Here is a 15,135-nt window from a genome sequence, read left to right as displayed (position 1 = left end):
CTACATGGAATGTTGCTATTCCACTAACAACATTCCATGTAGAAGGCTGCGCAGGCTTCTGTTTCTGTGAGTCTGACGTCCTGCACGTACGTGCAGGACGTCAGACTCACAGAAGCAGAAGCAGAAGCCTGCGCGGCCACATTGGTGATCTGCAAGGGCCGACTTCTACATGGAATGTTGCTAGTGGGACTCTGGGCAAGTCACTTAACCCTCCATTGCCCCATGTAAGCCGCATTGAGCCTGCCATGAGTGGGAAAGCGCGGGGTACAAATGTAACCAAAAAAAAAAAAGAATGGCCTTCTGGTGAAGGTGGTGGGGACACTATGGGTAGGCAGACTGCGTAGACAGTATGATGCTTTATCTGCCATCATTTTCTGTTTCTTTGCTTCTATATATATCTCAGAGAAGCAGTCTTCATTGACAACCACAAAGGGTACTGTGGCTTGTGTAACAACCTCTGCTGCTACTGACAATGACGCAGAAGTAACTAGAATTAGGGAGCTGAAAGTCTCTTTGTTTAGGAGTTTAGATTCACTAATGGGGACCACAAAAAGTCAGGCAGATGGCAACAAATTTATTTTTTATTTATTTTACTTATCGGGATTTATTCACTGTCTTTATGAAGAGATTCACCCAACATAATTTTGTTAACAGCATTTCTATAGCGCTACAAAGCGTACGCAGCGCAGCACAAACATAGAAGAAAGACAGTCCCTGCTCAAAGAGCTTACAATCTAATAGACAAAAATAATAAAGTAAGCAAATCAATTAATGTGTAGAGGAAAGAGAGAGGAGGGTAGATGGGGGCAAGTGGTTACAAGTCAAAAGCAATGTTAAAGAGGTGGGCTTTACTAAATGACATACAATTAGTGAGGTAAACTTGGAGATGGGAGATTGAATCCTAGTAATAGGGTCAAAGGGATGTCAAGGGTCATGAATTTGATATACTGCCAAAGCGGTTTACATATATCGGACGCAGGTCCTTGTCCGTCCCTAGAGGGCTCCATCAAAGTTTTTGTACTAACACGATATCAGAAATATACACATTTAACAGCACTGTAGAACATTCATATAACATACATTTACCTACAATGTCAACACAATACAAATGAAATACCTTAATAAGCACACATTAGAGTATCAACATAGATTTGATGTCATCATTGTACAATAAAATTAAATATCTTAATAGGCAGTGGAGGGAGCAAGAGCAGTTGAGATATAGAGACAGGACAAGACAGGTAGATGAGTGGTTAAACTGAAGGTAAATGATATGTACAGTCAGTGACGATCCTAGGTCAGCTGCCACCCGGGGCGGATCACCGATGTTCACCCCCCCCCCCCCCCCCCCCCCCCGGTGCATTCTTAGCTGCTAGGAGCAGACGCGCGGCTCTCTGCTCCCTCTGCCACGGAACAGGAAGTAATCTGTTCTGGGGCAGAGGGAGCAGGGAACCAGCGGAGCTGACAGGCATGTGGCTGCTCTCTGCACCCCTCCAGCAGCATGCACCCGGGGCAGACCGCCTCCACCGTCCCGCCCTTGGTACGCCGTTGTGTACAGTTGAATAATAGAAGAGGAACTGGTGAATAGTCAGTCGCCACACTATGGCAAGGGTAAGAGGTTGGCAGATATAATGCGGGTTCAGTCCCCAGCAGCAGTTCCAGGTAGGAATGAAGTCCACCTGTATCCTGAAGAAACATTACTAGTTAATGTGTTCTCTGTTTGTTTTTATCTCTCCCTCTTCCTGTGACTGAGCAACAGGGAGAGAGAAGAGATATAAGCTACCCTCTTGTCTGTTAACCTTTTCTTCCAAACATTCCTTTCCTGCCTCTTCTCACTGAATCAGTTAAAGGCAGAGGATTCCGTCTGTGCTCTTTCTGTTCTATATTTCTACCTGAATCATCTCTGTTAACACTGCTTCCTTGCCTGTTCTACACCACTTGCCAGCAGAGACTCTGACAGTTCTGGCAGCACTAGTCCCTTGATTGTACCCATCTTGAGGAGTCCAGACCAGTTCAGAAATAGGGAATTGCTGCCTTCTGCTAGCAGATGGAAACTGAGAATGGACTAGTCACATCCTGTGTGGTCCCCTACCAGTGAGTAGCTCAGTCTGCAGCAGACGGTAGGATGCAGCCTGTGTGCAGTCTTGACTAGTCTGGTAGAACAATTCAAAGGGGTTGGGTTACAGTCTCAGTTTTAACTGGATTTCCCTCTAACCATTTAAAAAAAAGAAAATGACTTTGCAACAGGACTTCTCTCTTGTTCCAGAACATAGTCACTTGGCTGCTGTGCTACCCTAGTGATGTTCCTCCCCCTCCTCCCCTACCACCACAGAACCCCTTGGTCCTCCTCTCCAACTTCTGGGAGGGATCCTTTGAGTTTAGTTTGTTGTTTCATTGTGCTTTTTTGTATTCCTTTTGAACTGTTTTGTTTTCCTTTATTTCAAATGTAATAAAACAGATTTAAACAAAGGCTGCGAAGCTCCAAAATAACACTCATTAAAAGAAATCACCCTGAGCTGCCCCCACCCACATAAATCTCTCCCACTCTGTATTTCCCATACCCCAACCCCCCTAGGGTATTCCTACCCTAATTACACTTCCAAATTATTTATAAATGCAGTACACATTTGAGGCACTAATGATCCCAGAAAGGGTTCCAATGTTTTCATTAAATGCATTAAAAAAATATATTTGTGTATGCAACTTTAAAATAAAAACAGGTACCAAATAAGATATGGTGGAATTAGAAAAGGTACAGAGAAGGGCAACGAAAATGATAAAGGGGATGGGACGACTTTCCTATGAGGAAAGACTGAAGCATCTAGGTCTCTTCAGCTTGGAGAAGAGACGGCTGAGGGGAGATATGATAGAGGTCTATAAAATAATGAGTGGAGTGGAACAGGTAGATGTGAATCATTTGTTTACTCTTTCCAAAAATACTAGGACTAGGGGGCATACGATGAAGCTACAAAGTAGTAAATTTAATACAAATCAGAAAAAAATTTTCTTCACTCAATGTGTAATTAAACTCTGGAATTTATTGCCAGAGAATGTGGTAAAGATGTTTAGCTTAGCAGAGTTTAAAAAGGGTCTGGACGGCTTTCTAAAGGAAAAGTCCATAGACCATTATTAAATTGACTTGGGAAAATCCACAGCTTATTTCTGGGATAAGCATCGTAAAATGTATTGAGCCCAGACCCGATGCATTCCACGTATTTACAAAGGTGGAAAGAAGAGAAAACGAAGCCAGCATGGTTAAAAGGTGAAGTGAAAGAGGCTATTAGAGCCAAAAGAATGTCCGTCAAACAATAGAAAAAGGACCCAAATGAAGAAAATAAGAACCAACATAAGCACTGGCAAGTTGGATGTAAAGCATAAAGAAGGCTAAAAGAATACGAAGAGAAACTTGCTGCAGAGGCAAAAGCTCACAGTAACAACTTTTTCAGGTGCATCAGAAGCAGAAAGCCCGTGACGGGCATAGCTATCAGTTTTCCCTGCTCCTCCAATCAGTGCACAGCCAGCCTTTGAGTTCTGCCATAGCCACGTGCTTTTAGGCAGCCAACAGGAAAGAGCAGCTCTTCAGAATGCATCCATCTTTCTCTCCTTCCAGCATCACGGCACCAGGTACTGTCCTCCAATCCGCCAATAGCCTCAGCGAGAAAGCAGTACACACGCTGCTTTAGACCTGCCCCCCAGAAGCCTTTCTTTCTCAACTTCCTGTTCCCGTGTAGGCGGGAAGTTGTAGGAGAGAGAAGGGCTTCCAGGGACAGGTCTAAAGCAGTGTTTGTACTTCTTTCTTAATGAAGCTGCCGGCGACTCAAGGGATTGGAAGACACGGGGGAGGGAATGATACCGGGCGGCACGGGGCTGGAGGGAGAGAAAGAACTGGAAGACTCCAGTGCTGTGGCGGGGGGGGGGGGGGGTTGCTGGAAGGAGAGCAAGAGAGACGGGGGCAAGACCAACCGGCAAAGGGTTAAAAAGAATGGGGGGAGAGTAAGAGAGATTTAGAAGGAGCAGAAGATGGATGGGACTAGGGGGTGTGAGGGAAGGGAGAGGGAGCAGAAGATGAATGGAACTATGTGGAGGAGAGAGAGGGAGCAGAAGATGGATGAGACTAGGTGTGGGTGGAGGGAGGGAGAAAGAGCAGAAGATGGATGTGGCTAGGGGCTTGGGGGGAAGGGAACAGAGCAGAAGATGAGTGGAACTTGGTGATTGAATGGGAGAGGAAAGAGAAGAAATGGAAAAGAATTTAGAAGACTGACACATGGAAAGTGGAAGAGTGGGACCAGCCCAATCAAAAAAAAATAAAGTGCTCAGACAACAAAGGTAAAAAAGAAAAAAATATATTTTATTTAATATTTTTTTTAAGATTGAGATGTGCCTGCTTTGTGAAATGTACATTTTGTAAATAAAAATTTTAGTTTTGTACTTTGCAGAGTACAGGAGAGAAAAAACATTTCTGTTATTGCCCTGCTTTTAGAGACTGGCTTTCTTGGGTGGAGAGAAGTGTGTGTGGGGGGGGGGGGGGGGGTCTCCATTTCAGTTTTTGTCTGAATGGTGTTTTTTTTTGTTTTGTTTTGGGTTTTTTGTGTGTGTGTAATGTTGGTGGTGGGTTCTTCACTGCCTAGGAGATAAAAAGGTATATTTTATCTTTTCCCCTAGGAAGAGAAGGGCTGATGCTGGGCTATGGGTGGGGGTGGGGGGTAGGGTAGAGAAGAGAAGGGCTGATGCCGGGCTACAAGGTTGGATGGAGGGGTAGGGAAGCAAATTTTGAAGGATGATATTTCTGAAATTATACTGTAGGATCCTGTCATGTGTGTTGAGATGTTTGCCATTATAGTAGACTTGCTCCTGGTCAAGTTTAAGATGTGAGATAGTGTAACTATATTTTAAAATATTGGTTTTTCCGTATGTTGATGCTGGGCATACTACTTAGAGATCCATCATCAAGTGCATTCTAATGCATTATTTTGTAGCAAGAAACACTACTCATACCTATATGCACAGTGCCCACCCATATTAGCTCTGGGCCCACCCAAAATGTTAGGTCTGGCTACGCCACTGGCCTTGAGGGAATTTGTGGAACCGTTATATCATGAAGGAGCAAAAGGGGCACTCAGGGAGAGCAAAGACATAGCGGAGAAACTGAGTGAATTCTTTGCTTTGGTCTTTACGAAAGAAGATGTAAGACATCTACCTGTACCAGAAATGTAAGAAATCTACCTATACTAGAAATGGTTTTCAAAGGGAGGAACTGAAAGAAATCTTGGTGAACCTGGAAGACGTACTGAGCCAAATCGACAGAGTAGTAAATCACCTGGACCGGATGGCATGCATCCAAGGTTACTAAAAGAACTCAAACTTGAAATTGCTGATCCTGCTGTTAGTAATCTGTAACCTGTCATCAAAGTCCATGGTACCTGAAGATTGGACAGTGTGACACCGATTTTAAAAAAGGGTTCCGGGGTGATCCAGGAAATTACAGACCAATAAGCCTGTCGTCAGTTCTGGGTAAAATAGTGAAAACTATTATAAAGAATAAAATTGCGAAACACATAAATATGATTTATTAGGACAGAGTCAGCATGGTTTTAGAAGTGTTGTCTCACCAATTTGCTTCATTTCTTTGAAGGCATGAATAAACATGTACATAAGTAGTGCCATACTGGGAAAGACCAAAGGTCCATCTAGCCCAGCATCCTGTCACCGACAGTGGCCAATCCAGGTCAAGGGCACCTGGCACGCTCCCCAAACGTAAAAACATTCCAGACAAGTTATACCTAAAAATGCGGAATTTTTCCAAGTCCATTTAATAGCGGTCTATGGACTTGTCCTTTAGGAATCTATCTAACCCCTTTTTAAACTCCGTCAAGCTAACCGCCCGTACCACGTTCTCCGGCAACGAATTCCAGAGTCTAATTACACGTTGGGTGAAGAAAAATTTTCTCCGATTCGTTTTAAATTTACCACACTGTAGCTTCAACTCATGCCCTCTAGTCCTAGTATTTTTGGATAGCGTGAACAGTCGCTTCACATCCACCCGATCCATTCCACTCATTATTTTATACACTTCTATCATATCTCCCCTCAGCCGTCTCTTCTCCAAGCTGAAAAGCCCTAGCCTTCTCAGCCTCTCTTCGTAGGAAAGTCGTCCCATCCCCACTATCATTTTCGTCGCCCTTCGCTGTACCTTTTCCAATTCTACTATATCTTTTTTGAGATACGGAGACCAGTACTGAACACAATACTCCAGGTGCGGTCGCACCATGGAGCGATACAACGGCATTATAACATCCGCACACCTGGACTCCATACCCTTCCTAATAACACCCAACATTCTATTCGCTTTCCTAGCCGCAGCAGCACACTGAGCAGAAGGTTTCAGCGTATCATCGACGACGACACCCAGATCCCTTTCTTGATCCGTAACTCCTAACGCGGAACCTTGCAAGACGTAGCTATAATTCGGGTTCCTCTTACCCACATGCATCACTTTGCACTTGTCAACATTGAACTTCATCTGCCACTTGCACGCCCATTCTCCCAGTCTCGCAAGGTCCTCCTGTAATCGTTCACATTCCTCCTGCGACTTGACGACCCTGAATAATTTTGTGTCATCGGCGAATTTAATTACCTCACTAGTTATTCCCATCTCTAGGTCATTTATAAATACATTAAAAAGCAACGGACCCAGCACAGACCCCTGCGGGACCCCACTAACTACCCTCCTCCACTGAGAATACTGGCCACGCAATCCTACTCTCTGCTTCCTATCTTTCAACCAGTTCTTAATCCATAATAATACCCTACCTCCGATTCCATGACTCTGCAATTTCTTCAGGAGTCTTTCGTGCGGCACTTTGTCAAACGCCTTCTGAAAATCCAGATATACAATATCAACCGGCTCCCCATTGTCCACATGTTTGCTTACCCCCTCAAAAAAATGCATTAGATTGGTGAGGCAAGACTTCCCTTCACTAAATCCGTGCTGACTTTGTCTCATCAGTCCATGTTTTTGTATATGCTCTGCAATTTATTCTTAATAATAGCCTCCACCATCTTGCCCGGCACCGACGTCAGACTCACCGGTCTATAATTTCCCGGATCTCCTCTGGAACCCTTCTTAAAAATCGGAGTAACATTGGCTACCCTCCAGTCTTCCGGTACTACACTCGATTTTAGGGACAGATTGCATATTTCTACAGTAGCTCCGCAAGTTCATTTTTTAGTTCTATTAATACTCTGGGATGAATACCATCAGGTCCCGGTGATTTACTACTCTTCAGCTTGCTGAACTGACCCATTACATCCTCCAAGGTTACAGAGAATTTGTTTAGTTTCTCCGACTCCCCCGCTTCAAATATTCTTTCCGGCACCGGTGTCCCCCCCAAATCCTCCTCGGTGAAGACCGAAGCAAAGAATTCATTTAATTTCTCCGCTACGGCTTTGTCCTCCTTGATCGCCCCTTTAACACCATTTCGTCCAGCGGCCCAACCGACTCTTGGCCGGTTTCCTGCTTTTAATGTATCTAAAAAAATTTTTACTATGTATTTTTGCTTCCAACGCTAATTTCTTCTCAAAGTCCTTTTTTGCCCTCCTTATCTCCGCTTTGCATTTGGCTTGGCATTCCTTATGATCTATCCTGTTACTTTCAGTTGGTTCTCTTCTCCACTTTCTGAAGGATTGTTTTTTGGCTCTAATGATTTCCTTTATCTTACTGTTTAGCCACGCCGGCTGACGTTTAGTCTTTTTTCCCTTTTTTCTAATACGTGGAATATATTTGTCCTGAACCTCCAGGATGGTGTTTTTAAACAGCATCCACGCCTGATGCAAGTTTTTTACTCTGCGAGCTGCTCCTTTCAGTCTTTTTTTCACCATTTTTCTCATTTTGTCGTAATCACCTTTTCTATAGTGGCTGAAGGTGAGCCGGTTGATGTAGTGTATCTAGATTTTCAGAAAGCTTTTGATAAAGTTCCTCATGAGATACTCCTGGAAAAATTAGTCATTGGATAGGTGGCAAAGTTCTGGTGTGGGTTAGGATTGGTTATTGGACATAAAACAGAGGGTAGGGTTAAATGGTAGTTTCTCTCAGTGGAGGAGGGTAAACAGTGGAGTGCCACAGGGATCTGTACTGGGACTGGTGTTATTGAACATATTTATAAATGATCTGGAAATTGTAACAACAAGTGAGGTAATTAAATATGCAGATGACTCAAAACTATTCAAGGATGTTAAATATGGACTGTGAAAAATTGCAGGAAGACCTTAGGAAATTGGAAGACTAGACATCCAAATTGCAGATTAAACTTAATGTGGACAAATGCAAAGTGATGCACATTGGGAAGAATAATCTGAGTCATAGTTACCTGATGCTAGGGTACACCTAAGGGGTCAGCGCCCAAGAAAAAGATCTAGGTGTCATTGTAGACAATACACTGCAATCTTCTGCCTAGTGTGTGGCGGCGGCCAAAAAAGCAAACAGGATGCTAGGAATTATTAGGAAAGGGATGATAAATAAGACCAAGAATACTATAATGCTTCTGTGTTGCTCCATGGTGCGACTTCACCTTGAGTATTGCTTTAGTTCTGGTCGCCATATCTCAAAAAAGATATAGCAGAATTAGAAAAGGTTCAAAGAAGAGCAACCAAATTGATGGGATGGAACTCCTCTTATATGAGGAAAGGCTAAAGAGGTTAGGGCTCTTCAGCTTGGAAAGAGATGGCTGAGGAGGTATATGATTGAGTTCTACAAAATCTTTAGTGGTGTAGAATGAGTAGAAGTGCCAAATTTTTTTTACTCTTTGAAAAAGTACAAAGACTAGGGGACACTCGAAGTTACATGGAAATACTTTTAAAACAAAGAGGAGGTGAAATATTTTCACTCAACAAGTAGTTAAGCTCTGGAACTCTTGAAGGATGTCATAACAGCGGTTAGCGTATCTGTGTTTAAAAATGGTTTGGACAAGTTCCTGGAGGAAAAGTCCATAGTCTGCTGTTGAGACAGACATGGGGAAGCCACTGCTTACTCTGGGATTGGTAGCATGAAATGTTGCTACTATTTGAGATTCTTCCAGGTACTTGTTATCTGGATTGGCAAGTGTTGGAAAAAAGATACTGGGCTAGATGGACCATTGCTCTCACCCAGTATGGCTATTATGTTCTTATGGAAAGGGTCTCATGCTAGTTTTCTTGAAGATGCCAAGGTGGTTATTTCTTGCTGTAGAGATCTCATCTGGGGTAATTCGATCATGGCTGTTGTGGATGTGGTCAGATTTCTAAGAGGTGGTCAGCTTTTGAAACCTCACAGGAAGCCCATTGTACCACCGTGGAACCTGATGTTGGTGTTATGATTTGGTAGAGGTGCCCTTTGTGCCCCATAAGGAAGCAACCATTAAAGACCTCACCTTCAAGATTTGTATTTCTCCTGGTTGTGTGTTCAAACCAGAAAATTTTGGGATTGCAGGTCTTATCCTGTTGTAGGGAGCCTTGCCTGGTAATGTCACTAGAGAAGGGATTATTCAGCAGATTCCTTCTTTTCTTCCTTCTAATCTAATCAAACATTTATAGACCGCTTTCTCCCCCAATGAGTCCAGAGCAGTTTACAGTAAGAATGAATTACAATTAAAAGAATGAGGGATTAGCATTTGTCTGTTGGAACAGATGTGTTTTAAGGCATTTACAAAATCACATTAGGAAGTTTGTTTCATACCAGTTGATTTTGCTTCCAGTGTTTCAGGCAGACCCAGAATCAACTTCAGTTAGTTGCATCGACTCAATCTGAAGAGAATTTACACAGTTTCTTGAAAAAAAGAGGAGTCTCAGCAAATGAATAGACTCTTTTTGTGTTTCAGAGACACAGAAAAGAAGAAGCAGGTTCTAAGTCTACTATTGCCTGCTGGAGTCTGCTTATCTACTGTACTTGGGGTGGGGGGGATCTGGTATCTCCAATTCTAAAGGTATATTCTGCAGAGAGTCAGACTTCCTGGGTGGCCTTGGCTTTATTCCCTTCAAGATATTTGCAAAGCAGCCATTTAGTCTTCCTTGCATTCTTCCACTCTGCTCTACAGGCTGAATGTGCTAGCAGCCCAGCATACAGCTTTTGTCATGAAAATTTTGAGTACAAGCCTATGGCAATACCAACCCTTGGAATCTACTGCTTTGGTACTTCCCATGTATCTGGCCTAGTCTGGAGGGATATTAAGGAAGGGGAAATTAGATTTTATCTGCTAAATTTATTTTCTTTAGTCCTTCCAGACCAGTCTAGAACCTCCCTACATTGTCAGTGCTCTTGGTTTTAGGAAGCTTGCTGTATATAGTTCAGTTGTGACATGTCTTGAAGGTGTGAGTGCCAGAGGGATTATATAGTCTTGGTTGCTAAGGCGTTTGACTCTATTTTTTCTTGTTTCTGGGTTCATCTTGGGGAATATTATGTCCTTTCTGCTTTGACTGCACAGGGTTCTTAAATGATGAGGTCACCAATCAGTAGTTCTCAATCTCCATCTGCTAGCAGGAGAAGGCAAACTCGCGCATCTGAACTAATCTGGAGGAACTGAAGAATTAGCAGGTAGGATCTAATTTCCTCATTCTTGAAACATCTAATCTTTCAGCCTGGATTCTTCCTCTCTAATCTTGGAGTATACCTGCAGTGTCCATTCTGACAAAGCTGATTGGTTTGTAGGTATGTTAGGAGTACATTGAGAGGTCCTAGTTCTGTGCTTGAAAGATTCAGCCTTGTGCAAGAGTTCCCTCCAGTGTGTATCTAGCTGCAGCCTTTTTGATAGGTTAACTAGATACTTCAGGTGATAAGGGACATTTATCCCATTGCTACAATCCTAACTCAAGTGTAAATGTTAAGTTTCACTGCTTGTTAGAATGTTTATTGTTAGAATGTTTAATGTTACAATGTAAACTGCATTGAACCAAACATGTTTTGGATATTTTGGGGTACAAAAAAAAAAAAAAAGAAAATAAATAAAAATGTATGGGCTTACAAAGAAGGGAACTACATGTCCTCATAGATGAAATAAGGTTAAACCATAAGGACATACTGGGACAGACTGAAGGTCAATCAAGCCCAGCATCCTGTTTCCAACAGTGGCCAATCCAGGTCACAAGTACCCAATAGTAGCAACATTCCATGTAGAACCCCAAAGAGTAGCAAGATTCTAGAATTCTAAAGAATAACAAGATTCCATGCAGAATTTCAAAGTGTAGCAACATTCCATGTAGAACTCCCAAAAGTAGCAAGATTCCATTCAGAATCCCAAGCACATAAGTGTTGCCACACTGGAACAGACCAAAGGTCCATCAAGCCCAGCATCCTGTTTCCAACAGTGGCCAATCCAGGTCACAAGTACCCAATAGTAGCAACATTCCATATAGAACCCCAAAGAGTAGCAAGATTCTAGAATTCTAAAGAATAACAAGATTCCATGCAGAATTTCAAAGTGTAGCAGCATTCCATGTGGAACCCCAAAGAGTAGAAAGATTCCATTCAGAATCCCAAGCACATAAGTACATAAGTGTTGCCACACTGGGACAGACCAAACGTCTATCAAGCCCAGCATCCTATTTCCAACAGTGGCCAATCCAGGTCACAAGTACCTGGCAAGATCCCAGAACAGTAAAACAGATTTTATGCTGCATGTCCTCGAAATAAACAGTGTATTTTCCCAAGTCCACCTTAATAATGTCTTGTTGACTTTTGTTTTAGGAAGTTAGCCAAACCTTTTTTTTTAAACCACGCTAACTGGTTGTACTACATTCTCTGGCAACGAATTCCAGAGTTTAATTAGAGTGACTCAGCCTGTCCCTTTATGATTTGGAGCTATCTGGTCACCTTTACTTTGGCTCAACTATTACAAGTTAAGGGAACTAACATACATGTCTTTCATTGAAGGCATGTAATATATATATGTTATGTTGGTGTACCTGCTGCTTTCAGCACAGGGGATAACCTGGTTTGAAAGTTTTCAGTAATACACTTCTTCCTGTCCACAGAAATCCTATTCCATACCCATTAGCATTGAGTTCCAGAGACGATATGCCACCATTGTTCTGGACTTGGAACAGCTGAACAAGGATCTGAACAAAGTTTTACACAAAGTTCAACAGTACTGTTATGAGGTAACCCATCACAAACCAGTGTGTGTGGAAAGAGCTTCCATTTGTTCTGTCCTTTAATGCAGGAGTAGCCTAGTGGTTAATGCAGTGGACTTTGATCCTGGGAAACTGAGTTCGATTCCCACCGCAGCTCCCTGTGACTCTGGGCAAATCACTTAACCCTCCATTACCCCTGGTACAAAATAAGTACCTGAATATATGTAAACCGCTTTGAATGTAGTTGCAAAAACCTCAGAAAGGCAGTATATCAAGTCCCATTTCCCTTCCCCCTTTCCTTTATGACATCACAATATCACAAGTGAGCCAAGTATTGGGCAATCAAGCCATTGTGACATCACTGATGAGGTTGGCTCTTATTGGTGGAATGAGTGGAGGAGTAGCCTAGTGGTTATTGCAGTGGACTTTGATCCTGGGGAACTGAGTTTGATTCCCACTGCAGCTCCTTGTGACTCTGGGCAAGTCACTTAACCCTCTATTGCCCCTGGTACAAAATAAGTATCTGAATATATGTAAACCGCTTTGAATGTAGTTGCAAAAACCACAGAAAGGCGGTATATCAAGTCCCATTTGATCTATTTGTCCTTTAACATACAAACAATAAACCCATGTGTCTGGATGTTGCATGGATTTGGGATTTAATGTCTTGCCTTTCCAAATCCAAGCTCAAGGGAAATTCTGTTTTGTGCAGGTTAAATGGGCCCCATTTACAATAATGGGGTCCTGTATTAAGAAAGGTGTGGTAGCACATGTTAGTAAATCTGGTCCTAACTTATACAAGAGGCATCAGTGTTTGAAGTGACTTGCCCAGGGACATAGTGCGCATCGGTGGGAGAAACAGAATTTGAACCCTGGCTGCCCTGGTTCTCATAATATACTAAGTTAATGGCTTATTTCAATCAGATTTATAAAAGGTACCACAGTTGTAGCCAGTACATAGTTCTCAGATACCTAGCTAGATTCAAATAGGTTCTTCAATAAGGAAATCTCACATATATATTCTTCAGAATGACATCTTTAACTTTCACATTCACTTTTATTGATTTCGTATAGATTTTTTATATATATATAGTGACCTCAGAGGTGCTTATCACCAGCAAAATTCTTTTTATGGCGATGTAAACAGCACCCACTTCCCTGGTTCTCAGCCTGCTGCTTTAACCACTGGGCAGCTACTCTACTCCATGGCATGCATCATGAAGAGTCGCTTGCAAAGCCTTGCTTAGAACAGTTTGATCTCCTACAATAACTCACCAAAATATGAATGAGCATAGACGTTCTGAATGACAGATTGAATTGGGAAGGGGTGAAGGTGTAGTTGTCTTGCTGAGAACTTTCTCCTCCTGGCTAGTTTACAGGCCTTTATACATGCCTCTGTAAATGAAGATGTATGTGTGTTCTAAGCCTCTTTTGTTGTTTTCCATTTGAGAAGCTTGCTCCAGACCAAGGCCTTCAGCCTGCAGACCAGCCCACGGATATGAGGCGCAGATGTGAAGAGGCAGCCCAGGAAATCGTGCGGCAGGCAAATATGACTGTTACAGGACAGCCTTGTGTAGAAAGTGAGAGCTTGACTGATTTGATCTCTCGACTTACGGCAATACTCTTACAGATAAAGGTAAATGTATGAACTAGAAGCAGCGAGAGTGTGGTCTGCAAGGGTTCCTTCATTGGTAGTGCAGCAAGGTTCCCTCAGAGTACAAGAAGTTTCTCATAGCCTCCTTTTCCTGCCTTTTGTACCTTTAAGGCAAATTTGCATTGTCTATGCTGTGTGTAAATTGTGTGTTCTTTTCTTCAAGCATCAATTCTGTTGGTTTTTCAGAATATTAGCTTGGCAGATTGTTAGCTCTTAATATTCATTTTTGATTTGTTGTCAACAAGCAGGATCAGGTTGGGCAAACAAGTGGGTGATGTCATCCAACAGCTCAAGAACATAACCGCTGTCCCAGATCTCATAACTTTAATGAAGGTTCTGAACATGGTCAGCCTTCCTGCCTGCAGCAGTCTCTGCTGTAGGGTTGAAAAATGAAGGAATTCCTCCTCTTACTTGTTTTGTGATGAGTTGTTTTTTCTGCTTGCTTGCTTTTCATTTTGTTAACTGATGAAGCTGAGGTTCTGTCCCTGCCCTATCCTCAGTGAGGTAGGTAGATCAGAACTTCAAGACATACTCTAGAAACCTCATTTGCCTTGGCACATGCCATGAGTGGGTTAAGTGTAAGCACTATGGAAGAATGTCTCCACGGTCAAAATAGCAGCTCAGCAGTCGTCATGAAGCCTAGAAAAGACACTGTACAAAAGAAAGAAGCAAAAGTGCACAGAAGGCCAACTGACTCTGCACATGCTTGTATCTCCATGCAAAGTGACTTTGAATCCAACTGTAAAGGACCAGCACCAGGGATCTCCAAAGATATGCGAGTCTTGTCTGAGACTTCATATGCTTGCACAGGCCTGTTTACAGTTGCTTCAAAGCTCCCCTCTAAAGCAGAGAACCATCAAGGTGCAGCCTCTAATCACAGCCTGTGCAGGGGTCTCCTGTACTATCTATGCCATCTAGAAGACACAGTCTTAGTGCTGGCCTGAGTTCTCGCCCTGACAGCTAATTTGCAGCACAAATGTCATTGCGCTGAGGTCTTGTTCTCCAATCCTAGCACAAACATCTAAAATGTCAATCTACAGAGCGATCTTCAGTCTAGTAGAGTACGCTCTGGTTATGGTCACAGTAGCTGACAAATCACTTTTGCTGCCTGTACCAAAGCAATCACACTTGTTTCTACAAAGAACAGTTTAATAGTTTTGTCAAAGACAAGTGTAAGGATCTTCCATCAGCCCAGTATAGAAAGAAAGACAAAGTGCAGTCGTCTCAATCCATGGGCATTACTTCTGCCCAGAGAGACTCATTCATCTCGATTGCCAATTGTGTGCTAACTCCTATTCTGAGCTGGAGGGCATTCTTTACCTCCTTCTTCCCCGCATTTAGGGATTTCTCAATAAGGATTGGAAGATTACCCAAACCGTGAC

The 15,135-nt window shown here is 42.7% G+C and overlaps 1 protein-coding gene across 6 annotated transcripts in view; it reads left to right on the top strand.

Moving 5' to 3' along the window:
• Nucleotides 1-15,135, top strand: part of LIN9 (lin-9 DREAM MuvB core complex component) — a 239,744-nt gene that overhangs the window by 207,136 nt on the left and 17,473 nt on the right. For all 6 annotated transcript variants that reach the window (XM_030195724.1, XM_030195723.1, XM_030195727.1 and 3 more), the window contains 2 exons: nt 12,001-12,126; nt 13,553-13,735. In XM_030195724.1, the coding sequence (XP_030051584.1) occupies nt 12,001-12,126; nt 13,553-13,735 (309 nt within the window). The remainder of the gene's footprint in view (nt 1-12,000; nt 12,127-13,552; nt 13,736-15,135) is intronic.

The sequence above is a fragment of the Microcaecilia unicolor genome, chromosome 3 (genome assembly GCF_901765095.1).
Source record: "Microcaecilia unicolor chromosome 3, aMicUni1.1, whole genome shotgun sequence".
Lineage (NCBI taxonomy): Eukaryota > Metazoa > Chordata > Amphibia > Gymnophiona > Siphonopidae > Microcaecilia > Microcaecilia unicolor.
This window is presented reverse-complemented; position numbering and strand designations above follow the sequence as displayed.